The 25,430-nt window shown below is 59.2% G+C and overlaps 3 protein-coding genes across 3 annotated transcripts; 1 reads left to right on the top strand and 2 right to left on the bottom strand.

Annotated features, from left to right (window-relative positions):
* Positions 1–1,875: 1,875 nt before the first annotated feature.
* Positions 1,876–5,347, bottom strand: MSRB1 (methionine sulfoxide reductase B1). The gene is made up of 4 exons (XM_027736194.2): positions 5,258–5,347; positions 4,507–4,649; positions 4,280–4,394; positions 1,876–3,312 (listed from the first exon to the last, which is right to left on the bottom strand). Exons 1-4 carry the CDS (start codon positions 5,310–5,312, stop codon positions 3,281–3,283), a joined length of 345 nt encoding a protein of 114 aa, XP_027591995.1. The 5' UTR covers positions 5,313–5,347; the 3' UTR covers positions 1,876–3,280.
* A 231-nt stretch (positions 5,348–5,578) lies between these two features.
* On the top strand, positions 5,579–15,554 carry LOC113995727 (testis-expressed protein 2-like). Its single transcript, XM_039382367.1, has 12 exons — positions 5,579–6,064; positions 10,318–11,198; positions 11,324–11,524; positions 11,616–11,904; positions 12,135–12,349; positions 12,550–12,696; positions 12,801–12,900; positions 13,053–13,185; positions 13,293–13,430; positions 13,667–13,879; positions 14,178–14,298; positions 14,986–15,554. The coding sequence occupies exons 1-12, from the start codon at positions 5,608–5,610 to the stop codon at positions 15,109–15,111; spliced, it is 3,021 nt and encodes a 1,006-aa protein (XP_039238301.1). The 5' UTR covers positions 5,579–5,607; the 3' UTR covers positions 15,112–15,554.
* A 466-nt stretch (positions 15,555–16,020) lies between these two features.
* Positions 16,021–25,250, bottom strand: RPL3L (ribosomal protein L3 like). The gene is made up of 10 exons (XM_039382368.1): positions 25,190–25,250; positions 23,340–23,532; positions 22,811–22,979; positions 21,547–21,682; positions 20,251–20,437; positions 19,414–19,574; positions 19,058–19,159; positions 18,257–18,352; positions 17,704–17,823; positions 16,021–16,133 (listed from the first exon to the last, which is right to left on the bottom strand). The coding sequence occupies exons 1-10, from the start codon at positions 25,229–25,231 to the stop codon at positions 16,077–16,079; spliced, it is 1,263 nt and encodes a 420-aa protein (XP_039238302.1). The 5' UTR covers positions 25,232–25,250; the 3' UTR covers positions 16,021–16,076.
* Between the last annotated feature and the right edge of the window lie 180 nt (positions 25,251–25,430).

Below are 25,430 nucleotides of genomic sequence, written 5' to 3'. Positions count from 1 at the left end.
CTTTTCCCTTGCATAACATAATTTCTGTGGGGCTTGTCCTCTTTATGAGGAGCATTAATCTAACTGCTGGCGGGCTCTGGCTGCCATGCCAGGGGCTGGAGCCATCCCGAGGAGGGTCAGGGGCAGGTCCCCTGCGTGGCATGTGGATAAAAAAATGGCAAAACCCAAAAGGGAAGGTCAGCTGGAGGCTACGGGGGAGGAAATTAATGATTTTCCAAACAACCAGGGAAGTTTGTGTCAGCCTGGAAACGTAATTCAATTTGTGTGTTGGAGCTGAGCTGCTCCCAGCTAAGCAAAATCCTCTCGTTAAAGGCAGAATTGTCATTAGTGCAATAATTGACTGAGGATGGAGATGGCAGAGGGAATGCCTGGGCCGTGGAGGGAGGGAAGAGCAGGTTTCTGAGTGCCCTGGGTACCCACAGTGGTCTGGGGAGGGTGAAGGACCCTGTGGGTGCACGGGGTGGCTGTGGGTGCTCAGGGAGCTGGGATGGGATCTGTCCTGCAGGATTGCATCCTGAATCCTCAGCACCAGGTGCTGCCTGGAACTGTCCACTCTCATGTCTTTAATATCCCTGCCAAAACAGGACGGGATGGAATATTCCCTGCTGCATCATCTCCTTCGTCCTCAGCACCAGGAGCTGCCTGGAGCCCTCCAGCCTCAGGTCTTTAATATCGCTGCTAAAATCCCATCTCCAGCCAGATTTCCAGGAAAATGTCCCATCTCTACTGAAACCATCCTGAGGGGTTTTGGCTCCGGATAATTTTCCTTCTCGTTGCTGCACGGGTGGATGCACAGGATCCCTCACCAGCGTCCTCCTTCCCTCCCTGCGGCGCCTGGAGCAGGGTTAGGAAAGGCACTGGCACCCTCCCGTGCCTGCATCCATGAACTGCAAGGCGGTGTGGAATCCCGGCTGGATCCCCCGCGGCACGAGCTGCTGGACAGAGCAGGAGTGAGAGGAACCTCTGCTGTCTCATCACTGCAGCACCTCACGGGAAACCACTCCAAAAATCCCTTCCTTCCACACACCTCTGTGCTCCAGGGCTCACCTGGAGGTCACCAGTCCAGGGCAATCCTGGAATGGTTTGGGTTGGAAGGGACCTTAAAGCCCATCCAGTCCCACCCCCTGCCATGGGCAGGGACACCTTCCACCAGCCCAGGTTGCTCCAAGCCTTGTCCAACCTGGCCTTGGACACTTGCAGGGATGGGGCAGCCACAGCCTCTCTGGGCAACCTGTGCCAGGGCCTCCCCACCCTCCTAGGGAAGAGTTTCTCCCCAATATCCTAAAGATCCAAGAATCAATTGGTCAAAAAGCAGCTTGAACCCTCAGACTGGAGCCTGGTGAGCAGAGATGAACCCGAGGTGAGGGCAGTGGAGGGGGATGTGGAGCTGGCTCTCATGTTCCAGAGCAGACTTCACCCCCTCGGAGGAGGGAACTGCAGTCTGGCAAAGCCCAGCTCAAGAATCCAGGCTCCAGGAACCTGGTTTCCAGCTCTAATGGGGTGAAGAGCCCCTCGCAAGGCAGAGAGGGATCTCCCAGGTGGATTTGTGTGGGGAAATTCTGGTGAGACGCTGCTAAAGCTCAGCTCCCTCTGCCCATATGATCCTGCCAGCCCAGGAGGAACCAAGAACACAGTGTGAAACGAGCTAAAACCAGCTTCATTTGGGCAAAAGTGCTAAGAGGAGCAAAAAGGAGACATTCCCCAGTAAAGCTTTGACCCTGGGAACGCCCAGAGACCTCCAGTGCATCAGCATCCCCCTTTCCCATGGCAAAACCTGGGGTAACGGGAACAAATTCAGGGTAAAGCCACCACACCCCCTCAGCCTCCCCATCCCTGCAACCCCCGAGCAGATGCACCAGGATGCCACTCCCAGGGTGTTGAACACTCCAACACAGTGAATCAGTGCTTTATTTTCAGCATGGAAGGAGGTACGAGACCAGCAGTGAGCTCCAGGTATTTAACTGGTGTGTCAAACTTTTACTGGTGCCCTCAGAACCGTGGGATTGAGGCAAAACACAGGGAGAGGAACCCCCCCAGCGTGTCCCTGAGTGCAGCTGCACCGGAACAGCGCCGACAGCGCAGCCCCAAAACCCCCCAGGGCAGAGCTTTTCCCATCTTCAAAAACCCTTGTGCATTGATTCCAGAGGAGGATTTGGTTTCTGGGACAGGGAGGGAAGGCCACGAATCAGGTGCTGAGTTAAGGAGAGCTCAGTGTGACAGCCCTTGGGAGCACTGAGGCAGCACAGACGTGGTTCCTGAAGCCTGAAGCCAGGAGAGCCCAACCCCGGCCTCCCTCCCACCAGGGCACAGCCAGGAGGAACCTGAGTGCCACTGGAGTTTATTGCACAGTGATAAATCTGGTGTAAGGCCAAGGCAGAACCGAGGACACGGATCTAGAGCCGTCTCTACTGTGTGCAAGGTGGGCAGAGGGGGAAAACACCTGGATGCTGCCCAGTGGGATCACAAAACATCGCTGCCCCAGCACCCTGGGAGGGTTTATATAGGGCAGTTCATACCATGATCCCAGCCCAGAATAGCACCAGGGATTAACCCAGACTCTGACCCCGGCTAATCCAGCGTGACTCCCTGGCAGGGCCAGCACAGCGACTCTGGATTGCATCAGTGCCTGGCTCTGCTCTGCAGAGTGTCCTGGCTCGGCTGGAGTCAGCAGCAAACCCTCCCCAGAGCTCAGCAGAGGCAGGAGTGCAGGCACAGCCGCTCCTTGGATGGGCAAAACCCAAAGGACTCTGCTCCTGGCAGAGGGGAGGATGCTGGGGAGCACAGACAGGGTTGGAGAGGGGAAGGGTGGGGAAAATGAAGAACTGTGGGGTTTGCATCATCCCAATTCCTGTGAAACACCCTCAGGTCACACAACCCTCCACCCAGCAGCACAGAGCTTCATCAACCCCATTTTCCCCTCACCTCCCCCAGGGGCCTCCCGGGATCCCAAGTCAGAACAGCCCCGAGGGGGAACTGGACCAGGAAAACCAGGAGGGAACCAGGCAGGGAAACCAGGAGGGAACAGTGACAGGGAAACCAGGAGGGAACAGTGACAGGGAAACCAGGAGGGAACCAGACAAGGAAACCAGGAGGGAACCAGACAAGGAAACCAGGAGGGAACAGTGCCAGGGAAATGAGGGGTGAACCAGTGACAACCAGCAGGGAACTGAGTCAGGGAAACCAGGAGCTTCCTTAGGGTTCCTCCTGCCACAGTGCCCCTTGCTGGGATGGTGTGAAGGCAGGATCAGCCCAGGACAGAGTGCCAGGGGGAGCAGCTCGCTTACTTCTCCTTCAGGTCGTTGTCAGCTTTACCTAAAAGAGGGGGAGGAACAATCAGGGCTCGTGTTTCTGCCTCCAGAACCACCAGCCCTTTTTATATGGGTGTTTTGCTGCACAGCATTTCACAACCATCCCAGTCCAACAAGCAGCACAGCAGCTCGTGCCCAGGGTGCTGCTCAAAATTTGGCCTCCTGAAGCCTTTTTCTGCCTTGGAGGAAGCAAACAGCACAATCAGCAATGGGAAGAAGGCCTGCCCTTCCCACAGCCCTGCTCCCTACCCACAGGGCTGCAATACTCACAACTCCCACCCAACTTCCTTCCAGTACCTAAAGGGCCTACGAGAGGCTGCAGAGGGACTTTCCACAAGGGCATGGAGGGACAGGACATGAGGGAATGGGTTCAAACTGACAGAGGGGAAATTTAGATTGGATATTACGAAGAAATTCTTCCCTGTGAGGGTGGGCAGGCCCTGGCACAGGTTGCCCAGAGAAGCTGTGGCTGCCCCTGGATCCCTGGAAGTGTCCAAGGCCAGGTTGGACGGGGCTTGGAGCAACCTGGGCTAGTGGGAGGTGTCCCTGCCTGTGGCAGGGGGTTGGAATGAGATGAACTTTCAGCTCCTTTGCAATCCTCACCATTCCAGGATTCTATAACTTTCCCAAGAAGTGACAGCAACCTCCCCCCGGCCCCACCACAGGAGCTCCCTGCCCTCACTTTGCTCCCCCAGCAGAAACCCCCCACACTCAGCTGCCCCTCAGACCCACAGAGACCCGTGGTCACATCCAGGAGCTCCAGTCACACCCAGCTCCTCCAGGGGGAGGCCGGGGAGCCTCCAGCTGAGCGGCCTGAGATTGATTCAGGGCTCCTAAGCAGCTCCTTGGCTTATCAGCACAGCCAGAGCCGCCCTGCCGAAAGCAGCGCAGTGCACACCCTGCCCGGGCTATCAGCAGCTCCCCAAAAATCACTGCACGGGCTGGAGCAGCTGCCAAGCCACCGCTGGTACCTTTTGGGAGGAACTTCAGCGAGCTGCTGAATATTCAGAAGCGGGACTGGCCCCGCTTGGGCCCATCATTGAGGAATTCGTGGCCCAGCCCGTTGCCGCACTTGCCACAAGTGACCTGGAAGAGTAAGGAGAGGGTTGGCAGCAGTCGGGCTCTCTCGGCCCGGGCTCTCGGGAGACGAGCCCGCGGCTGTTTTGTCGCTGCATCGCGAGGGTTTGGGGACGGGCACCTTGAGAGCCCCCGGGCGCTCCTCCCGCTTGGCCACGCTGTCCCCGCGCAGGGTCTCGGTGAAGGCCGGCCAGGGCGAGGAGTGCTCGTACTTGGCCCGGCTGGAGAACAGCTCATGGCCACACTTGGCACACACGTAGATGCCTGGGGAGGGGGCAGCAGAGTGGTCAGTGCGGGGGACAGCGGGGGTGACACGTGACGCTGTCCCCGGGCGCAGGGTCTCGGTGAAGGGGACTTTGCTCGTACTTGGCCCGGCTGGAGAACAGCTCATGGCCACACTTGGCACACACGTAGATGCCTGGGGAGGGGGCAGCAGAGTGGTCAGTGCGGGGGACAGCGGGGGTGACACGTGAGCGCGGTGACACGGGACACCCGCGTGGGACTTTGCCCGCGTGGGTCGGTGCCAGTTGCTGCTGCCGCCGGACCCCCAGAGACCCCCCCCAGGGCAAGGCAGGGGTGTGAAGGGGGCAGAACCGCTTTCCCCATGGGGGTCCCCGCAGGACAGGATCCCCCCAGGAAGCCCCTGCAGGGATCGACCCCCCCTCCCCATCGGAGGGATCCCCCAGCACTGACCCCAGAGCGGGGACCCCCAGCGCGGTCCGCACGAGTGGAGGATGCTCCGCTAAAGGACACCCCCATTCCCAACCCCCCTCCCAAAAACCCTCACCCCGGGCGGCTCTGCCTCCCCGAGTGACACCCCCCGCCCTCCCCGCGGGGGGATCCCCCCGCCCCCATGCCCGGGGGCCGCTCACCCGGCTGGAAGTGGTCCTTGAACACCTCTCCCCCCAGGAAGGAGCAGAAGGACATGGCTGCGCCCGCTCCCCCGGCCCGTTCCGCCCGCCCGGCCGCGCCCCTTCCGCCGGGCCCCGCCCCGGGCCCGCCCCGACCCCGCGGGGGGCGCTGGGGCCGCCGGCACCGGGGGGGTCCTGGTACCGGGGGGGCTCCTCTCGCACCCCCCACCTCGGGGACCCCCGGCCCGGGCCCCGCAGCCCCCGCTGGTGCGGGAGGGACGCGCAGGGGGAGCCCCGGGGGCGCGGGCGGGGGGCGCGGGGCGGGGCGGGGGGCGCGGGGCGGGGCGCGGAGCCGGCACTCGGTGCTGCGGATGCTCCGGCCCCGCCGGCGGGAGCGGGGCGGGCGCCAGCCCGGCACTGGGCATCCGCACCGGGCACCGGGCACCCGCACCGGGCACCCGCACCCCGCATTGGGCACCCGCACCCGGCAGCGGCACCAGCTCTTCACCCCCGGTACCGGCACCCGCATCGACTCCAGCTCCGGCCCTGCTATCCCGGCACCGACATCAGTCCTTGGATCCCGGCACCGGGACTGGCCGGCCTCCATCAGCGCCGGCACCGCCGCCGGCACCGTCACTGTCGCTGGCACCGGCACCGGCTCTTCTTCCCCGGCACAAGGTCCGGTCCCCCCCGGCACCGGGATTGACCCCCCCGTTATCCTCCCCCGGCACTGGGACCGGTCCGACTCCTCAGCATTGCTCGTCCTTCTCCATCACCGGGACCGACCGACCCTCCCCCGGGGCCCCCCAGCCCCCCCTCCTGCCGCAGGTACCGGCGCTGCGGGGCCGGGGCGGGCGGCGGGGCCGGGGCAGCCCCAGTTTCCCCAGCAGGATGGTGGGTTGGCGGTGGTCGGGACCGGGGGTCCCCCCAGGTACCCCCGAGGCTCCGGGGATGGGTGCTGGCACAGGCTCAGCGGGGACCCCCAGCCCCGCCACGCCGGGAGCGCAGAGCCGGGGTGACCCGTGGGGACCCTCCCACAGGGGGATGCGGGGACTGACCGAGGTCCCTGCGGGCACGGGGGGTCCCGGAGAGGCGGAGGCAGCAGCCCGGCGTGTGGCAAGGTGAGGGCTTTGAAGGTGAACCTTGGCAGGTTCTGGCGAGGATGAGCTGCTGCAGCTCCTTTCTCCTTCCAAAAACCAGCACTACAAGTCCCTTCCTCCCTAGTCTATCCAGGGACTCTCGGATGAGTCCCCGGGCTTGGGCTCTCATGGAAATGGCACCTTCTTGGCGCAAGAGGAAAAATTTTGGCGCCCTTTGGGCACGAGCCGAGGTCTGTCCCTGCTGCCCTGCAGCCACAGTGACGCGCTCGGACGGATCCCCATTCCCTGATGCCAACGGACGTGTCCCTGGGCCGGGAGCTCCCCCGGGGGCTGCGGGACCCCCGCGAGGGGCCGGCGCCGGCGGGACTCCTGCCCGCTGGGTGCTGCCGCTTTGAATTAGGTCAGGCTTCATCTCGGGCCGGCTGAGCTCCCGCTCCAGCCCCGGGGATTGATGACTCGTGGCAGGAGCCCGGGCAGGGGGAGGAAGGGGCTCTGCCGCTGCCCCGTGGGGCACAGGGAGCCGGGAATGCGCCGTGCCACTGCACGGAGAGAGGGTGATGCGATGTGCTGAAAGCACCTCCCGTAAGATCCACCGAGATCAGAGGAGTAGGATGTCAGGAAAAGCTCCAAATAGACTCCAGGGCCCTGCACACCTTCAGGGCGTGGATTTCCAGCTGGTGGAAGGAGCCGCAGCAGCCGCCAGGCCCTGGGTCTGAGCAGCATCGTCCATCCAATATCTGCTGCTCACCCAAATTCCCATGGAGAAGCTCTGCCGGTGCGAATGTGATGGGTGTGGGAACTGGCTGGATCCTTCCCCAGGGCTGGGTGTTCCCATGAGGGATGTGAAGGTCTTGGGAACCATGAGCAGAGGATGGGAATGGCTGAGACATGAGAGTGAAGCAAAGCCATGGAGAGGCAGAGCTGGGCTCAAGCTCTGGGACGCAGAGTGGTGGAGAGGCTTTGGGAATGGGTCCTGGGGCTGGCTTCATCTCAGAATCCCACTGGAGCCATTCCAGCGGTGCCAAAGCCCACCTGGCTCCTCACTCCCCCCGCAGCATGAAATCCACTCCAGTATCCACCTGTAAAACCCCTGAGAAAGAGCAACATAACGTGGAAGTGGGAGGCAAGGACAGAGCTGGGATCCTGCACTGCCTGGGCCATTGCCTGAAGTGACATCCCGAGGCTGCAGAGAGAGCCCAGCGCTCCTTGATCTCGGGATAACACGGAGCACTCCAGGGGCAGTGTCACAGCTGGGTTCTGTGCCTGTGCTTTGTGGAGATAATTGGAGAGGGATTTCCAGCTCCTTTGTCTGGGCGAGGAAAGCCCAGCAGAGCAGTGCTACCGTCACCTAATTAACCTGAGGGCTGAGGGAAGTTAATGTTTCAGTTAACTCTCCCTGATTTGACAAACAGCAAATGCCAGCCAGGCAGTGCCCGCTTGGGAGCGAGTTACAGGGAGCATCCTCCCGTGCCATGCTGGGCCAGGGGGAGACACTCCGAGACACCAGCCCAAGCTGGGCCACAGCTTTTCTCTGTTGAATCCAAGCCCTGAACATGAACCAGATCTGGGAGCGAGGAGCAGAAATTTGGAGCTGGAATCCAGTGGAGACACTTGCTGATGGCTTTGGTGTTTCCAACTGCAGCGAGGGGGGACCCAGTCACTGGAGGTCTTGTGTCCCTGCCCTGCATAGAAACCCTGGACTGGATGTCCCAAGAACTGCTCCTCAATGGAACATCCAACACAGCACTGATTCTTTCCAGGTACCACCAGGGCTGGGGGGACACCCCCTGAGAGCTGTTTGCTGGAGCCTCCAAAGCCACCATCATCCCCATCACTCCACCACCCAGCTGAGCCCAGCACTTGATGAAAGCACTTGCCAGGACTCTCCTATTCAATTTATCCTGTAAAGAGCAAAAAGATTCCCTCTATCCTGTGCAGGCACAGGCTGGGGATGAGCTCCGGGCTGGGAGGTGGGTTTGTGCTGGGGCACCTCTGCACTCAGCATTTGCCTTCTGAAGCCTGAGCCAGCAGCAAAGCCTCCCCCAGGGCTGCACAGCGTGGACCCTCCATCTCGGGGTGCTGGTGGTCCAGCCATGGCACCCAGTGGGGTCCATCCCCAGCACCCCCTCCCCAGAGGTGGCTGTTGCAGCAGCGTAGCCCCTGCAGTACTCACCATCCCTGCCAGAGGAGAATTCCCATACAAACCCAGGCTATTATTATCTCTGTCTTCCACCGTGCTAATGGTCTCTCAGGAAACAGACTTTTTTTTTTTCTCTTTTTTTTTTTAGCTTTTAAAACCCACGAGTAGGGGAGCAGTGAGAGCAGAGAGACGGGAACGGCAGAGGGGAGCTCCAAGCCCAGAACAGGAGAGCTGGTGTCCCCCTGACCCAGCAGGGACAGGGAGCAGTGGCCAGGCAGGACCCGCCAAGGACCAGCCCTGGGGCGTTCTGGTAGGAACAGCCAAGGCTGATGGGCAGAACTGGGGATACTGGGGGTGGCTGTGGCACAGGGCCACTGGGAAACCTGCATGATGAGGGGCAAGGGGTGTCCTGGCTTCTGTGCTTGGGTGGGGGGTGAACAGGGCCCTGCAGGATCAGGGAAGGGATCCCTTGAAATCATAGAATCATGGAATGGTTTGGGTTGGAAGTGACCTTAAAGGCCATCCAGTTCAAACCCTGCCATGGGCAGAGACACTTTCCACTAGACTAACTCCCCTCTCAGGCCCAGCTCCATCACTCATTTTCCTCTGCTCTCTCCTTGTTTGGCTGCTTCGGTGCTTTGCCGGATGCCCTGGACTGCTCTGTCTGCCGGGGGTGCTGTTGGTGCCAGTGCTGCCACAGCCCTGCCCACAGGCTGGATGGCACCAGCCCCCCAGCCGGGGTCTCTGCCAGGTGCTGGGACCACGGGGGCAATCACCCATGGATGATCTGGGGTTAACAAGTGGCTCCTGTAAATCAGAAGCAAAGCAAGAGCCGAGGAACGTGAGATTATATAAAGGGGGCTGGAGGCAGCTGCGGCACAGCCTGTAATTAATTCCTGGCACTGAGGAGCTTTGAAGATCCAGGGCGGCGGGTGTGAGGCAGCCCCAGGGTTCCTGGGATGGCATCCCTGCTCCTGCAGCAGGGATGCCATGAGGGGAAGAGGCTGAGCACCCCTCGAACCTGCTGGGAGCTGGCTCTGCAGAGCCCAACCTGCAGGTCCATCCTCCTTCCCAGAATCACGGAGGGGGCACAGCTTGGGAGTGGGTCAGCCCTTGGCTTTGGCAGGAGCGCAGCAGTGAGGGATCATGGTGGCTGCTGGGGACAGGACAGCACTTTGCCATGGCCAAGGACACCCTCAAGGCTACAGAAACTTTGTCAGGGAAACTTTTGTGCCCCTCCAGTAAAACCAGAGATTCCCGACCTGCGGAGCATCCCCACACTGCACTGGGACCAGAGCTCGGACTGGTTCCATTTCGGGTTTGTGCAGTGCATGAAGAGGGAGCCAAACCACTGTTGGTTATGCCAGAAACCTTCAGAGGAGTCAGGGAGTCCTGCCTGCTGGCCTGGCATCCCTCCTTGCAGCCCCAGCACTTGCACTGGGACCAACAGAGTGTCCTGATGCAGGAAAATCCTCCTCACCAGGCTGCAGACCTGGCTGGTGGTTTTGGGTTCTCAGAAGCCTCATTGCTAATTGCCTGCCTGGGGTTTATCCTCCTTAGACAAGCGGTTCCCCACACCCCATCACTGAGCTCAATCTTACCACGGTGCCTCCTCCATTCCATCCCTGCCGGGAAGCCCAGGGAGAGCCACAAGCTGTGTGCCCCAAGTGCATCCCAAGATAGGCTGGAAGGCACCCAGCCCGTAGCAGCGGGGTCCCCGGGGTCAGCCCGCTCCTGCTCGGGGCTCGGGGCAGTGCTGGTGGGGAAGGCAGGGCTGGGACAGGCCCGTGCTGTGCCCTGAGCTCTCCCGGGGCTGAGCCGACCCCTCTGTTCCCCCGCAGCGCCGTCGGCGATGCGAGCGATGGCAGACCAGGCTGCGGCGGCGGCCGACGCCTCTCCAGCCCTGGCACCGTCCCCGGGCTCACCTCGGCGTGGGGACACCGATGGACTCACACCCCATCCTGCCGGCACCAGGGAGGACACCGGCGGGCTCCTCCCCACCACGGACGGGGACACAAAGCGTCCCCCCTCGCCCCAGCTCGGGAGGATGCTCCTGGCCGACCTCCCGCGGGCCCCCCAGCCCCGGCTGAGCCCCGCCAAGTCCCGCACGGCTCCGTCCTCGCCCAGCATCTCCCCGTCGGAGAGCCGGGCCGCCCTGCTCCGGCTGCGCGAGGCCAGGCTGGAGGACACGCGGAGGCGGCTGTCGGAGGCCGTGCAGGAGCCCCTGAGCCGGCTCAGCCGCCTCATGGCCGAGGAGAGCAGCCCCCCGTCCCGGGCGAAGGAGCCGGGGGGCAGCCCCGGGACACCGGGGGGCCGCGGGGCCGGGGGACGCCGGGTGCGGGACTGGACCCCCTGGGAGCCCACCCTGAACTGCCGCTACGAGATCTGCTCCTACGGGGACGTGATCCAGGTGGTGGAGGTGGCACAGCGGGATGCGGAGCCCCCGCTCCCGCCCCCCGAGGAGCCGCCGCCGGCACGTTCCGGGGGCGCAGTGCCGGGCAGAGCCCTCGCCTCCATCGCCCTCCTCGCCTACGGCTACTTGGTCCTGCCCCTGCCGCCCTACGCCGCCGGCCTCTGCGTGGGGCTGCTCTGCGGGCTGCTGCTGGGCTTCCTCGCCATCCTCCTCCTCATGCCGAAGGCTCCGCCGGCCACACGGGGGTCCTGGGGCCGCCTCCGCCCCAGGCTGCTCCCGGGGGAGCCCCGGGAAACCCTCCACCTCCAGGTAGGAGGGGGGTGGCCTGTGGTGGGGGGCTGGAGGGGATCCCAGGGTTGGAGGTGCCCGTGGTGGGTACAGGCTGCTGCCCCCACGGCACAGTGGGAAGCTCCGGCTCCCTCTCCCTCCTCCAGGGCTGGATGAACCAGCTGCACGTCTACGACCCCGAGCTTTTCCACCCCTCGCTCACGCACTCGGTGCTCGCCGTGCTGGATGGGGCCACCCTCAAGCTGTCCTACCCCAAGAGCAACATCCCACGCAGAGCCACCTTCGAGGAGGAAATCCTCGACACTCCCTTCGTCAGCCACCGCTGCTACGACCTGACTGACGCCAAGGTGAGTCTGGCGGTGCCCAGGACTCTCCCACGGGAGACTCTCCTACTCACCCACGCCTGGCCCGGCCTCACCCCCGCTCTCGGTGCCACAGGTCTTCCTGTGCCCCCCCAGCCTGGCCCGAAAGCGGACATGGAACAAGAAATACCCCATCTGTGTCCTCCTCCCCGAGGAGGGCAGGAGCAGCGAGGAGCATGACACGGAGCTGCAGGGGGATGAGGGGACAAAGAAGGTGCCACTGTCTGGGCAGGACATCCCAGGGGACAGCAGGGAGAGGTGCCTGTACCTGTTTGGGAGGACGGGGCGGGAGAAGGAGGAGTGGTACCAGCACCTCGTGCAAGCCTCCCGTGGGACACCCAGCAGCCACGGTGACACCAGGGCAGGTGAGGTGTGGCCATCGTGGCCTCTGCTCTGTGCCAGGACCCATCCGGGTGGGAGATGCACATGTGCCCTTGTGGACAGCAATGGGCATGGGGGGATTTAAAAGCCATGTGGATGTGGCACTTGGGGACATGGTCTAGTGGTGGTCTTGGCAGTGCTGGGGGAATGGCTGGACTTGATGACATGAGAGGGTTTTTCCAACCTGAGTGACCCTTGGATTCCGTGTCCCCAGGCGTGGGACCGGCTCCGCAGAGCAGTGGCAGCAGCAGCGGAGGGAGCACCGAGGACATTTCCTCTGCTGTCCCACCCAAGGATCTGTTGGGAAGTGTGGAAGAGATTTACCTGGATTACAACACCTACATGGCCCGATTCGTGCCAGCACAGGGAGCACCCAGCCCAGACCAGAGCCCCTCTCACAGAGCTCTGGGCAGCCCCACACCCACCAAGGTGAGTGGGACAAACCTGGCACTGGGAGCGGGACTGATGGACCCTGCATGGAGCCACTGCCAGGCTGTGCTTCATCCCCTCCCTCCCGGCACCGCGGTCGGAGCAGCCAAGCCCTGGGGCAGGGGAACACCCGGGCAGCAGGTCCCACTGCTCAGGGGGCCACCTCCCTCCAGGGCCCCACGGTTCCTGTCCCCCCACAGCTTGGCGAGGACACGGGCGGGCACGGCGAGGCTGGCATGGCCTGGATGAATGCGCTGGTGGGGCGCATCTTCTGGGACTTCCTCCGGGAGCAGTACTGGGCAGAGCAAGTGTCCAACAAGATCCAGAAGAAGTTGAGCAAGATCAAGGTGAGAGGCAGGAACATCCCAGCAGCCGGGGGAGCCCCGTCCCCAAGGCCCCACAGCAGGTGCCAGGCTGCAGTGACCGTCCCTGCGGGGTTTCCCTCCATCAGCTCCCGTATTTCATGAATGAGCTGACGCTGACAGAGCTGGACATGGGCACATCCATCCCCTTGGTCCTCAGTGCCTCCAACCCCACCATAAATGAGCGAGGTAAGAGTCCCACAGGGATCCCAGGGCTGGCTCCACTGCAGCTTCACTGAGGTGCCAGCCTGGTACCTGAAGCACAGAAGTTTTGGCAGGTGCACAAGCAGCTCTGCCCCCGTGGTGCTGACCTGCTCTCACCCTGTCCCTCTCCCTGGCAGGGCTCTGGGTGGACATGGAGGTCACCTACAGCGGCTCGTTGCAGATGACGCTGGAGACAAAGATGAACCTCAGCAAGCTGGGGAAGGAGAGCACTGCAGAGGAGAGTGGCCCGGCAGAGGCAGGCACGGAGGGGTAAGGAGGCTGTGCATGACTGGCTTCATCCTCCTCCTCCTCCTGCCTGAGCGAGCCGAGGGGCTGCTGGCCCAGGGCACCCCCGTGATGCTCCTCGGGGCTCGCAGGGCCAGGCCCCGGCTGATCCTGCTGGCAGACAGCGATGCCGAGTCCTCCAGCGCCGGCTCCTCCGAGGAAGAGGATGTCACTGCTGCAGAGCCCGTGGGAGCCCCGGGGGAGCGGGTCCCCCCGCCGGGCACCGAGGGGTAAGGGGGTGTTGGGGGTCTGTGCCACGAGGGGCACGGGGAGGTGCTGGTGAAGTGCTACACCAGCATGGGGGGCATGGGGACGATGTCCCTGGGAGGGCACACAGCACATGGTGGCAGCCCTTCAGAGGGGACCCTGTCCCTGTGAGATGCCCTGGCAGAGGGATGGGGGACCCTGAAACCCCGCAAGGCCCTGGGTCTCACCCTGTGCTGAGCTGGGGCTCCCCTCGCTTCAGCCACGTCAGCGGCAACAGCACAAGCCGGAAGATCCTGCGCTTTGTGGATAAGATCGCCAAGTCCAAGTACTTCCAGAAGGCCACAGAAAACGAGTTCATCAAGAAGAAGATCGAAGAGGTTTCCAACACGCCCCTGCTGCTGACGGTGGAGGTGCAGGAGCTGGCAGGAACCTTGGCTGTGAACATCCCCCCGCCACCGACGGACCGAGTCTGGTACCAGCTCTCCTTCCCCCCGCATGCACATCCTCCTTCCAGCTCCCCTTGCTCCCTGTGGCTCCAAGGAGCCAGCTCCAGGGCTTTGGGATCACCTGGGGCAACAGCAGCCCGGGGCTGTTCTCCCAAGGGAACTCACTGACCTCAGGCTCATTTCTCTGAGTCTGCACCCAGGCCAAGGCAGGATCTGGGGACAGTGAGCCGCCACCTGCTCCCTAAAACCCAGCAGTGGGACCGCCTGGGCCGTGCCACATCTTCGAGGTGTGGTGCTTTCTGCCTCTCTCCTTCCCCCCCACAGGTACAGCTTCCGAGTGCCGCCCCAGCTGGAGCTGAAGGTGTGTCCCAAGCTGGGCGAGCGGGAGGTGACGTTCCTGCACGTCACCGAGTGGATCGAGAAGAAGCTGCAGCACGAGTTTCAGGTGCCTGGGCTGCTAAAGAGCTTAGCAAACCCTGCCATCGGGGATAATCAACCTCATTTTGGGCCAGTTGTCTCTACAGAAAGCCAACATCTGGTCTGCACTGTCCAGCTTTGGACAGTCAAGAGAGAGAAATCAAATAAGCAGCTCCAGGGCTGGTGCTCTGAGCACGACAGTGCTTGAGGAAAAGTGATTTCCTCCCTTTTGCAGCCCTGTCACAAGCAGGGGGCACTCAGGCTGTCAGCCAGTCCCAGGCATGCACCCCCCAGCAGGGCTGAATCCACCCATCTGCTCTGGTCTGGGGATGCTTTGGAGATTTGCCATCACAAGGGTCTGTTTTCAGCCTCTCACCTTTGAGACCTCTGGTCAAAGAGCAGAAATATCCCCACAGATAGGGCCCCCCAAAGAGCTGCCCATTTGGATGATTTCAAAGTGCTGGTCCCTGCCCTTTGCTGTGAACACCCATGAAGCCATAGGGCCAAGAAAAACTGTTCCTGCTTGTCCTCACCCCAATATCCAGAGCTGGGAACCCCCTGGGGCTGCTGCTGAGGGGGTGGGAGCCCAGGACCTGTTCATAGCTCTGGGCTCTGACCTGAGCGTGGCTCCTGCCAAGCCACCTCCAGGCAGTGTTCCCAGGCAGGGGAGTGGTGTTCAAACCCACTGACTTGTTCCTCTGGGTCCCTCTTTCAGAAGGTTTTGGTGATGCCAAACATGGATGATCTCATCATTCCCATCATGCGCTCCGGCCTGGATCCTTGGCCGCCCGCTGCGGGACTGCCCCGGGACCTGCCAGCCAAGGGGGACAAGAGGCTCTGAAGCACATTCCCAGGGGCAGGGACACTGCATGGAGCTCAGGGACCTCGCTGGGACACGGAGACAGCCCTGGCTGCGCCTGGATTCATCCTCATCCTCTGCTTGTGCAGATGAGCCTCCTCCTCAAATCCTGCAAGCACATGTTCAGGGCAGAACCAGGCACAGCACAAAGGAGCTTCTGCAGAGCCAGGAACTTCATGCCTGAGGTTCCCAGGACTCCTGGTCAAGGAGGCAGCTCTGGACCAGTGGAAGGCTGGGCTTCCCACTGTCTGGTTCCCAAAGAAGGTGCAGGCCGCCCAGACCGGTTCTGCACCAAAGGAGTTGGGATCATCTCTGACTCAAACATCACAGCTCCAAACATCCCACCCTTCCCACAGGCAGCTGGACTGCAAGGGAAGCACGGGTGGGAAGTGAGTCCAAACTCAATAAATCCATCGCTGCCCAGCCCTGCCTAGCAACCATCTTGTTGTGCACAAATCCCCACATCTGCCAAGGATTCCAGCTGGGATCGGGGGGGATTTGAACGGGGAAAATTCCACGGGTCAAACCTTCAGCTCAGCTAAACAGTGCCTGGGTGAGTGTGTGAGAGGCAGTGAGGGGAGAGACTGTCAGGGACACTGGGCACAGGCAAGTCAGAAGGCCCAGTATTCCCAGTGGAAACTGGAACAGAAGTGTAGGAGTGCAGGTACCTGTTCTGCTCTCCTCTGGAAGGAAGGGGAGCCTTTGTGGTAGTTTGGGTGAGTGAGAAAAAAATCACTGGGAAAAGGAAAGGGAGGACCTAGAGGCCAGAGCAGACACTTGGCTGGCCCAGTTAGTCCCTGTCCATATGGGCCAATTCCAAGTGCCACTTTTCCCATCCCTGCCTGCTGGAAACAGGCAAGACATCCCTCCAGAGGGAAGACAGGGAGCAGGCACGGCTTGGAGCCCCTTTATTGGAAGTGCCCAGTCAGGCAGCCTTGTATCCATCCTTACAGCTCTTCCTGCACACTTGGCTTCTCCTTCACCAGGTGTTTCTTCTGAGGGCCCTGGAAGGGAGCAGAGAGGAGAGTTTGGAGTTAGGGACAGACAAACCTGGCCTGAAGAGCTGCATCTGGGCTGTGGGGAGCACAAATGCAGCTCTACTGGGCCGGGCTGCTCCTGGTCCCTGCTCCCCAGCTGGGGGCTCAGTGCCACCATTCACCAGCCCCCCCGAGCCTCCAGCACGCTCCAGGAGTTGGCAAAGGAGCATCATTGCCCTTGCACAGAGGGTTTGTTTCTCTGGACAGCACCAGAGCAGCCAGAGAGCACGAGGAGTGACCTGCGCTGAGCCAGGGGGCTGATCTCTGTCAGGGAACATGGAGGGGACCAGGAACTGGGCTGATGAGTTTTTCCAGGAGGTGTTCCAGTGTTTCCATGGTAGGAAAGCTGCTGAACTGCTGCCTGAGCCTCGGAGGAGGCAAGACCTCCCTCAGCTCAAGGCACAGCTCCTTGGCATCCAACTCAACAGAGCCTGAGGCTAAAAAATGGGGTTGTCCCAGAACAAATCAATCCTATAGGAGCAGACAGCAGGGATTACTTATGTGCCTCAAATTCCAGCCAAATGTGATGTTTTACCTCACAATATACAGGGGGAAATGGCAAAGAAAAGAGCTGCACCCAGGTGAAACCTCCTGCTGCCCCTGAGATCCTCACCACAGCAGCTCAGGGCTTGCTGTGACACACACCAGGCTCCTGACACTGAGCTGAAGGAAATCAGCTTAACCTCTAAAGAGCTCTGCAAAGGCACTGTCAAACCAATCCCCCTCCCAGCACTAAGGAGGCTTAGCCAGCTTCACATGGCATTTCTGGCTGACAGGCCAGATCCAGACCCAGTTTACATCTGCGTGGGATCCAGGCAGTCGTTTCTTTTCCTTTCTCCTTCTCTCTCTCCTGGCTTACTCAGTGCTTCCTCCATTTCAGTTCAGACTTGCAGCACTCTGGTGTAGGCTGCAAAGCTATTCAAGAAACTGCTTGGTTTGGATTATTTAATCTTTTTTCTTTTTTGCCCTGTATTTAAGAAAAATACACTGCTTGGCCTTCTTGAAAGCTTCTGACAAAAGAATCACAAATTTGTGCCTGAACATGACCCACACTTTTTTCCTCTTAAGAACATTAAAGCTATAAATCATTCCAAACAAATCAAAGCAGTGCACAATTCCAAGTGAAAGGGACCATATGGCCAAGGCAGTGCCTGCCAAGTTAACTGCTTGTTTAAAACTTCCCAAGGTGAATGGGAACTGGTTGACCATATGGTCTATTATTTGCTAGTTGGGTTGTCTCGGATCACTCACACAACACTCATGTTCTTCCTTCGCATAATTTCTGCTGTGTGAACTGAATTCATGGCTGTCTTTACGCAAGAGAGCCTCAATCATTCATTTGCCTGTTGTTATAGAGAGAAGCAGATCATGGAATCACAGAGTCCTGGAACGGTTTGGGTTGGAAGGGACCTTCAAACTCATGCAGTTCCACCTCTCTGCCATGGGCAGGGACACCTTCCACTAGAAGGTGCTTGGTTGGAGACAGTCAGTTGCTCTAGCCCCACGAGGAGCTGGAGGCAGCCCAGAGGGAACTCACCATGAAAGCCCTCTTCTCCTGGGCTGTCTGGAAGCGGCCGTGGCCAAATTTGGAAGTGGTGTCAATGAATTTGAGCTCGATGGCTTCATGAGCCCGGCGGCTTGTGTGCACCAGGAGGGACTGGGGAAGGAGAGTCACAACATATCAGGATTATTGTTACAGAAAATCAGGGCTTCTGTTCTGCTGGAACAGGGTTGGAATAGCCCTTAAACAAATATCTCCACGAAAATATGTGCTCTCAGAGCAGTGCCCTGGTGCTCAGGTGGCAGGTGAAAGCTTCTCTTTCGTTTCCTCACAGCCCAAGGTTTCATTTCTGGGCCCCTTGGGGATTTGAGGCTTCTGTCTCCAGAGAGACTCCACCCACCCGCACACCCCACAAACCATCTGCCTGCCCGTGGTCTGAGCACCACACTCACGTGCCACGTTGCCCTCTGCAACACAGCACCAGGGATCTGACCAATCCCCCTGCCCAGCATTTGGAGGATTCTCCACGTGGGGAATGTGTTCCTGGAGAGCTGCAGCCCGTCCCTGCCCAGCACTGTGGCACCCTCACCTTCCTCAGGGTGAGCACACGCTTCCTGGTGCCCACGACGCAGCCCTTCAGCATGAGGAAGTCGTTGTTGACCTCCCCGTAGTGAGGGAAACCACCCTGTGGGGAGAGGCAGAGAGGTTGGAGGGCAGGAGAGCAGGGTGGGAGCACACCTGTCCACAGGAGGCATTTTCTAGGGAAGAAGAACGCAGTGCCTGACAGTCCTTCCAGCTGACAGCACTCTGCACCCTTCAAGTTGCCTGCTGGGAGTCACAGAATCCTGGAATGGTTTGGGTTGGAGGGACCCTAAAGACCACCCAGTTTCACCCATGGGCAGGGACACCTTCCACTAGACCACCAGAACCATGTCATCCACACTGAGTTATCCCAGCTGGATTCACCAAATAAGAGCTGGGGAACCAGAACCTGCTTCCTTCGCTGGGGAGTGTGGGTCAACCGAGAGCAGAGCTGGCCAAACTCAAAAGTGAACAGCTTTTACTACACAAACGTGAATTTTTAAACAAAGTAACAAACATTTTTCTGTTAACTACCAGATTTTTAATGTGATTTCTTTTTTTTTTTAAAACCAAGTTCTCATTTCCCACGCAAGTTATCAGCCACAAGGGTCTACCAATGGGCCTGAAAAGACACCACACGTGGATGATTTCCCACGTCCAAAATATAAGGAAAGGAATCACTGCATTTCTTACAGTGAATTTCCTTCAAATCATTTCCTACACAGCTGTCTCCAAACAAGGAATTACTTCCCTGGCTCAGATTCCTGAGCCAGAGCCAGTCACAGCCCCGTTAGCCCTCAGCCCTTACCATAGGTGTGATGGTCTTCTCCGTGATATCATAGTGGGTGGAGGCATTGTTCCTCACCACTTTGCCATCCTCCACGTGGATCCCATGGCCAATACGGTAAATCTGGGAACAGAGAGGCAACGGAGGTGGGGACATTCCTGCCCCTGACAGAAACACACACAAAGAATCACGGGACGACCCGGTGTTCACCAAGACGTGCCCCCGAGCAGGGAAAAAGCACCAGGAAAGACAGGGAGATCTCTCAGGAAACATCTGGGGAGCCTGGGGGGAACTGAGGGCACCGTGCAAAGAAGGATGGAGGCAGGATGGGAGGCAGGAAGGCGTGTGGTGGTCAGAGGGAGCCCCCTGGGCCGTACCTTCTTGTTGATCTCGGTGCGGTGGTGGTAGCCCTTCTGGCCGGCGCGGGCGATGGAGTAGCCCACACGGGCCGGGTGCCAGGCCCCGATACAGGCCACCTTCCTCAGCCCCTTGTGTGTCTTCCTGGGGAGCTTCTTCGTGTGCCAGCGGCTCGTCACCCCTGGGAATGTGAGGGAGGGAGAGGCTCATCATCCTGCAGAGACAGTGCTGGGGGGAGACCAAGAGCTCTCAGCAGCGGGACAGGCCGGAGCACAGCTCTGCTCTCACTTCCCAGGGCTCTGGTCAGACTGGGATGTGTTCCATGCACACACACAGGAACACCCACACCTCTGCACACCTGGGGCTGGGGAGGAGTTCAGAGAGTCAGAGAATCCTGAAATGGTTTGGGTTGGAAGGGACCTTAGAGATCACACGATTCCAGCCCCCTGCCATGGGCAGGGCCACCTTCCACTAGCCCAGGTTCATTTATGTGCTGATGGTGCCTCTGAGCCTCCTGGAAGGACTCTGAGCAGAGCAGACAACACGGCCTTTAATGGCCTTAATCTCAGAAAATCTTTCCATCAGAAGTTACCTGGTCAGCTCTTCTGTATCTACATCAGGGGTGCCCCTGTTGCACTTTGCCCTCGCTGGAATCCCTGAGATTAAGGAAATCAAGTTCTGCTACGACAGAACTGGATGTCAGGCTTGAGATCCAGAGGCTCTTTGCTACTCCCTGTGCAACAACCTGGGGAGTTCTCAGTGTGGTTAACACTCTCCTCCCCCCAAACCACCCCAGGGGCAGTGTCACGTGAGAAGGACAGACCCAAACCCCTGGCAAGGCTCTCCCTGCTCTGTACCTTTCATGCCGTGGCCCTTGGTCACGCCAATGACATCGATCATCTCGTTCTGGCTGAAGACACTGTGCACAGAGATCTGCTTCTCCAGCCTCTCACGCACCCAGTCGACCTTCTCGGCCACTGTGCCCCCATTCAGCTGGATCTCCATCACGTGGGCCTTCTTCTGCCGCAGCGGGAGCAGCTTCATCTGCACCACACTGGCATTTAGGGAGAAACCTTCCCCTCGCCCCCCAGGCGCGAACATACAGGCAGGGCTGAGTCACTCACGGCCTGTGAGGGGCACAGGGGGGAGCAGAGCCGCCCCTTCACCCCCTTTCACAGCAGCCAGAGCCCTGGGTCAGCAGGCCTTTAGATCTGGGACCCCTCGGAGCCAATTCCTTGTCCTTGAGCCCAACTACCCCATCTCCCAGTGCCAGGCCAGGCAGGAGCTGGGGCACACGCTCTCTCCCAGGAGCACAGGGAGAGGTCAACACCATCCTGCCACAGGAGTTAAGCACAGGAGTAACAGCCATGGGAAAGGAGCCCATCAGCAGAGCAGGGCCTGAGGCTGGACACTGTGACCAGCCTGGAAGCGGCTCTGTGCTCCAAGTCTGAGCCAGCACCTCTCCTTTGGTCCTGCTCCCCCTCTGCTTCCAGACTGGGCAGTTATTTCTAGTTCCCACCAAGAGCTGCCTCCACTCTCTCCCAGTCCCAGCTCCCTGTACAAACCCCTCTGCCAAACCACCCCAGTGGGACACTGAGGGTCTGTGCCAGCCTCAAGTGAAGCCTTGAGCCAGCTTAGCTCTTCCCATAGACTCCAAAGCAGCCCTTAAATCCAGGGATCGGCATGAAAATGGGACCCTGTGTATCCAGCAATCAGCATCTGGCAAAGCTGTGCCTGCCAGTGGGGTTATTTTTGCCCAAAACATTTGACACCAGTTGCTAATTTGAGGTGATCATGGGGCCTGAGGTCCCTTGCTGACACAGGGCTCAGCACCTGCCCGGGCTCTGCCCTCCTCCTGCTCTCCTCCATGGGTGTGTGGGGTCCCCAGAGTGCCCAAACCACAGCTCCTGAAGCAAACCTGGAGCAGGGAGCTCTGCTGAGCCCAGCTCAAGGGGACAGGGAGGTCAGGAGGCAGCTGGGAAGCTCAGCCAGCACCTCCCATCACCTGCACATCCCATCTCACACCCTCTGCCCACTCGGTCTCCTGTGACCCCACCAAACCCCCCCCCGATCCCATCTCCAGGCCCTCACCACACTCTGGAGCTGAGGAAGACCCTGAGCCCCCCTTGCCCACTCCGGGGGAAAACCCTGACCTGTGTGTGCATAATGACACGGATGACCTTGCAGTACTTCTTCATCGCTGCAAAATCCTTCTCCAGCTGCCTTTTCCCAGCCTCATCCTGCCATTTCTTGCAGTACTTGGTGAACGCCTTCTTCTTGCTCTTGTGCCTACGACAGAAGTGTTTTAACATCCAGCAGAGCTGATGAAGGGCTCGTGCACCCCGAGACAGCACCGAGGGGGGACAGCTCACCTTGCCAGGCACCTCCTCGGAGCCACAGGGTACCTGTGGGTCCCTGAACCTCACCTGACTGGCAGGGCCTTGAGGTGGGAAGAGGAAAGTGGGTGATGAGCTGTGAAAAGGGCTCATCCAAGGGGAACCGAAACCTTTCTGCAGGAGGAACCCAGTTGTCTCCCACTGACTGGCTCGGCGCCATCAGAGTACAGGCACAAAATCAGAGACAGGAGGAAACAGGGATCAGGGGCTTGTGGTGGGTGGGTCTCCATGGCACTGTTACAGGAGATTCCTACAGCTAGGAAATCACAAAACAGGCCAGGCACTTCCCTGGAGGCACAAGGTACCTGTGGGTACCTGAACCCCACCTGACTGTCAGGGACTTTGGGGTGGGAAGAGGAAAATTAACAGACCGTGAAAAGGGCTGACAGGAGAAAACAGGGATCAGAGGCATGTGGTGGGTGGGTCTCCATGGCACCCTTGTAGGAGACACAATTCCCACAGCAAGAAAATTCGTGTTTCCATTTTCCTCTCTGCTGGAGGTGATTTGGGGTGTTGGTGTTTATGAGGCCCAGGGGCTACATTCTGCCTTGACTGTCCCCTCTGACAAATCTGGTTTTGCTCCATTTGCTGCCTCAGCTCAAGCATCCCAGTTAACTGGAGAGGAGATGAGCCCAACCTGCCCGAGGGAAAAGGAACCTGCCACATGATATTGTGGAGAGAGCTAACTTCGTCTGACTATTAGAATAAATTTACATACACATATGCTGATCCCCAGCACCAAGCTGTTTGCAGCGTCTCTGTGCATGACTAAATAAGCAGCAGTTCCACTCCACCAGGAGCTGAGCCTGTGGAAATCCTGAAAGGGACCCCTCACATGCAGGCCCCCAGGAACACCCCAAGTCTGGGAATCCCAGAATCACTGAGGTTGGAAAAGCCCTCCAAGACCACTGAGTCCAATCGGCCCCCACCTTGTCCCCCAGCCCAGAGCACTGAGTGCCACGTTCCAGGGATGGGGACTCCCCCACCTCCCTGGGCAGCCCCTTCCCCTGTTGATGGGTACCAGTTCTTGTAGAAGCGCCGCCGACACTCATCGCTGATGTGCTCAGCAAAGACAGTCTTGAAGTTCCTCAGGCCCTTGGGTGTTTCGATGTAGCCCACGACCCCCACCACCACCATCGGGGGGGTCTCGATGATGGTCACGGCCTCCACCTCCTCCCGCTTGGAGACCTCTGCAAGGCAGCAAAGGGAAGTGGTGCTCAGCACCATCTGGGATCAGGGCATTCCCTTGGGGATTCGTGGGCAGGCTGTCACAGCGAGCACGGGGGGCAAGGTGATGCTTGGTCTCACAGCCAGTCCCAGCCTTCCCATCTCCCAGACCAACCCTCACCATCCCAGTGAGGGCATTTCCAGGACTGCCCCCCACCACTCAGCTCATGCTGAGGTGGGTTTGACCATCCAGGATTTGAGTATCCAGGACATAACCTGGAAGCTGTGTTCTCCACCACCCCTTTCCCAGGAGATTCCCACCAACAAGGATTCCCTCTGTTCCCTCCTGGTTGTGGCTCCTGCCTCCTCCAGCCAAGCCTTACTGAGCCCAGGCCTGTGCACCTCCCGCACAGTGTGTGTCATTCCAGCCTTGTAGCCCAGGAAAGCTGTCAGGTGGACTGGTTTGCTGGGATCATCCTTGGGCCATGCCTTCACCTTCCCGCGGTGCCGGCGGCTCCTCTTGTGGGGGAGGAAGCCCAGGTGGCCATGCCTGGGAGCAGAGAACTTGCGGTGGGACTGCGGGGAGGAACAGCAAAGGTCAGCTTCACCCTCGGGTCCTAGAAAATGGGACAATGGGAAAAACAACAAAAATCCCAACAGAAAGTCTCCCCTTTAACATGGGAATGCTGCAGGGATTCTGGGCTCTTCCTGGATTCCGGCATTTTCCCATTCCAAAAACTCATAACAGGATGGGATTTTGTTCAAGCTTCCATCGTGTGCATGGAAGAATTTTGTAGAGTCGTGGAATGGTTTGGGTTGGAAGGGATACTAAAGCTCATCCAGTTCCAACCCTGACTCCTTCCACTGGACCAGGCTGCTCTGAGCCCTGTCCAACCTGGCCTTGGGACACTTCCAGGGATCCAGGGGCAGCCACAGCTTCTGTGGACAACCTGTGCCAGGGCCTCCCCACGCTCACAGGGAAGAATTTCTTCCCAATATCTAACCTAAACTTACTCAGTTTGAATTTACTAAGTTTCTGGACAAATTCTTCCAATTAAATAAAAAAACTTAACACGATCTCTCTCCTTCTGCTTTGCTTGAGGGCTTTGAAGGAGAATATATTCCTTACTAGGCCTGTCCTTCTGTGCCCTTAATTGTAACGACTTATTTTGTATCCTGCAGCACCAAAAGGGCCTGCCTGGCATTCCTGGGCATCATGTCATGAAGGCAAATGGCACCAAACAAGCACAACCAAGGATTAGAAAAAAATGGGAAAGGATGCCCAAAGGAATTGGTAACAGGAACATGTACAGGTTCAAAATGCACCTTGAAAAACAAATTAGAAGAGGCAAATCTATAAACCCCAATCACAAGGTCATGCAGAGAGAAAGCAGCACGGACAAGTTCTCACACAACTGGTTTCAGGGCAGGGAATTAGGGGTCAGCCCAAGCAGCAAAGGGTTAGTCCTGCACCCACTGCAGCTCCCTCCTTGCTAAGATCAGTCCTAGCACCTGGCTGCACTTTCTACCAAGCTTATTTTCCAGCCTAAGTGGAACTACCAGGAGTTTGACCCCATTCCAGCAGCACTTCCATGACCATAACCCAGCCCTGCTCTGCACAAAAGCAACAGCAGCAGAGCTGTACCGACCATGGGACGTCTTCAGCCCGGGGCAGCAGCAGAAAGAGGCTGTCAGTAAGTGCCTCCCCAGATTAATACTTAAGATGGTTATCGGTCTGAAGACACAAATTTAGCCGCTCGCTTCACCCGCTGCGATATTCATTTCATTCCTGGCCAAGCTGGCAGGTTGGACATGACAGTTGTGGAGTGATAAAGGTCAATTGCTGCTGTCTCAGTTTACATTTCTCCCTCCTGAACAGCTCGAATGTGAATGGCAGGAATTAGGCCAGTTTCCTCCCGGGTACTGGACACCCACAGCTGCGAACATCTGCTCCAGGCACCCCCAGCTCAGACTGAAAATCCCTCCACCAGTCCAGGCAAGAAAGGCTTTGTGATTGTGACTGGAAAAGAGATTGAGGCAATAGAACTTGGAATCACAGAATGGTTTGAGCTGGAAGGCACCTTAAAGCTCATCCCATTCCACCCCCTGCCATGGGCAGGGACACCTTCCACCAGCCCAGGTTGCTCCAAGCCCCGTCCAACCTGGCCTTGGACACTCCCAGGGATGGGGCAGCCACAGTTTCTCTGGGCAACTTGTGCCAGGGCCTCCTCACCCTCACAGGGAAGAGTTTCATCCCAATATCCCTGCCATGCATCCTGGGGTCATCAGGAGTCCCACTGAGGACGGTCTGGCTGTGCTGTGTGGACAATCCTGGGGTGCATTCCAGAGATATTCCAGAACCGCCTGGACACAATGCTGCTCCCTGTGCTCTGGGGTGACCCTGCCGGAGCAGGGAGGTGAGACCAGACGGGACACACTGCGGTGCCTTCCAAATCGGCCCATCCCGGGATTCT

Source organism: Pipra filicauda, unplaced genomic scaffold (assembly GCF_003945595.2).
Source record: "Pipra filicauda isolate LSUMZ 115617 unplaced genomic scaffold, ASM394559v2 scaffold266_size1643727_pilon, whole genome shotgun sequence".
NCBI classification, from domain to species: Eukaryota; Metazoa; Chordata; class Aves; order Passeriformes; family Pipridae; genus Pipra; species Pipra filicauda.
The sequence above is the reverse complement of the archived record's forward strand: the minus strand, read 5'-3'. Positions and strand labels throughout refer to the sequence as shown.

Bases quoted from the DNA above. Each gene is read 5' to 3' on its own strand.
- RPL3L (XM_039382368.1), bottom strand. From the start codon at position 25,231: ATGCATGGCAGGGATATTGGGATGAAACTCTTCCCTGTGAGG. The intron at 21,683-22,810 runs GTACCCATCAAC...CTTCTGTCGTAG, and splicing joins CGGCGCTTCTACAAGAACTG to GCACAAGAGCAAGAAGAAGG. The intron at 17,824-18,256 runs GTGAGGGTGCCA...CTCCTTCCCCAG, and splicing joins GTGTGCTCACCCTGAGGAAG to TCCCTCCTGGTGCACACAAG.
- LOC113995727 (XM_039382367.1), top strand. From the start codon at position 5,608: ATGCTCCGGCCCCGCCGGCGGGAGCGGGGCGGGCGCCAGCCCGGCACT. The intron at 12,350-12,549 runs GTGAGTGGGACA...GTCCCCCCACAG, and splicing joins GCAGCCCCACACCCACCAAG to CTTGGCGAGGACACGGGCGG. The intron at 13,431-13,666 runs GTAAGGGGGTGT...CCCTCGCTTCAG, and splicing joins CCCCCGCCGGGCACCGAGGG to CCACGTCAGCGGCAACAGCA.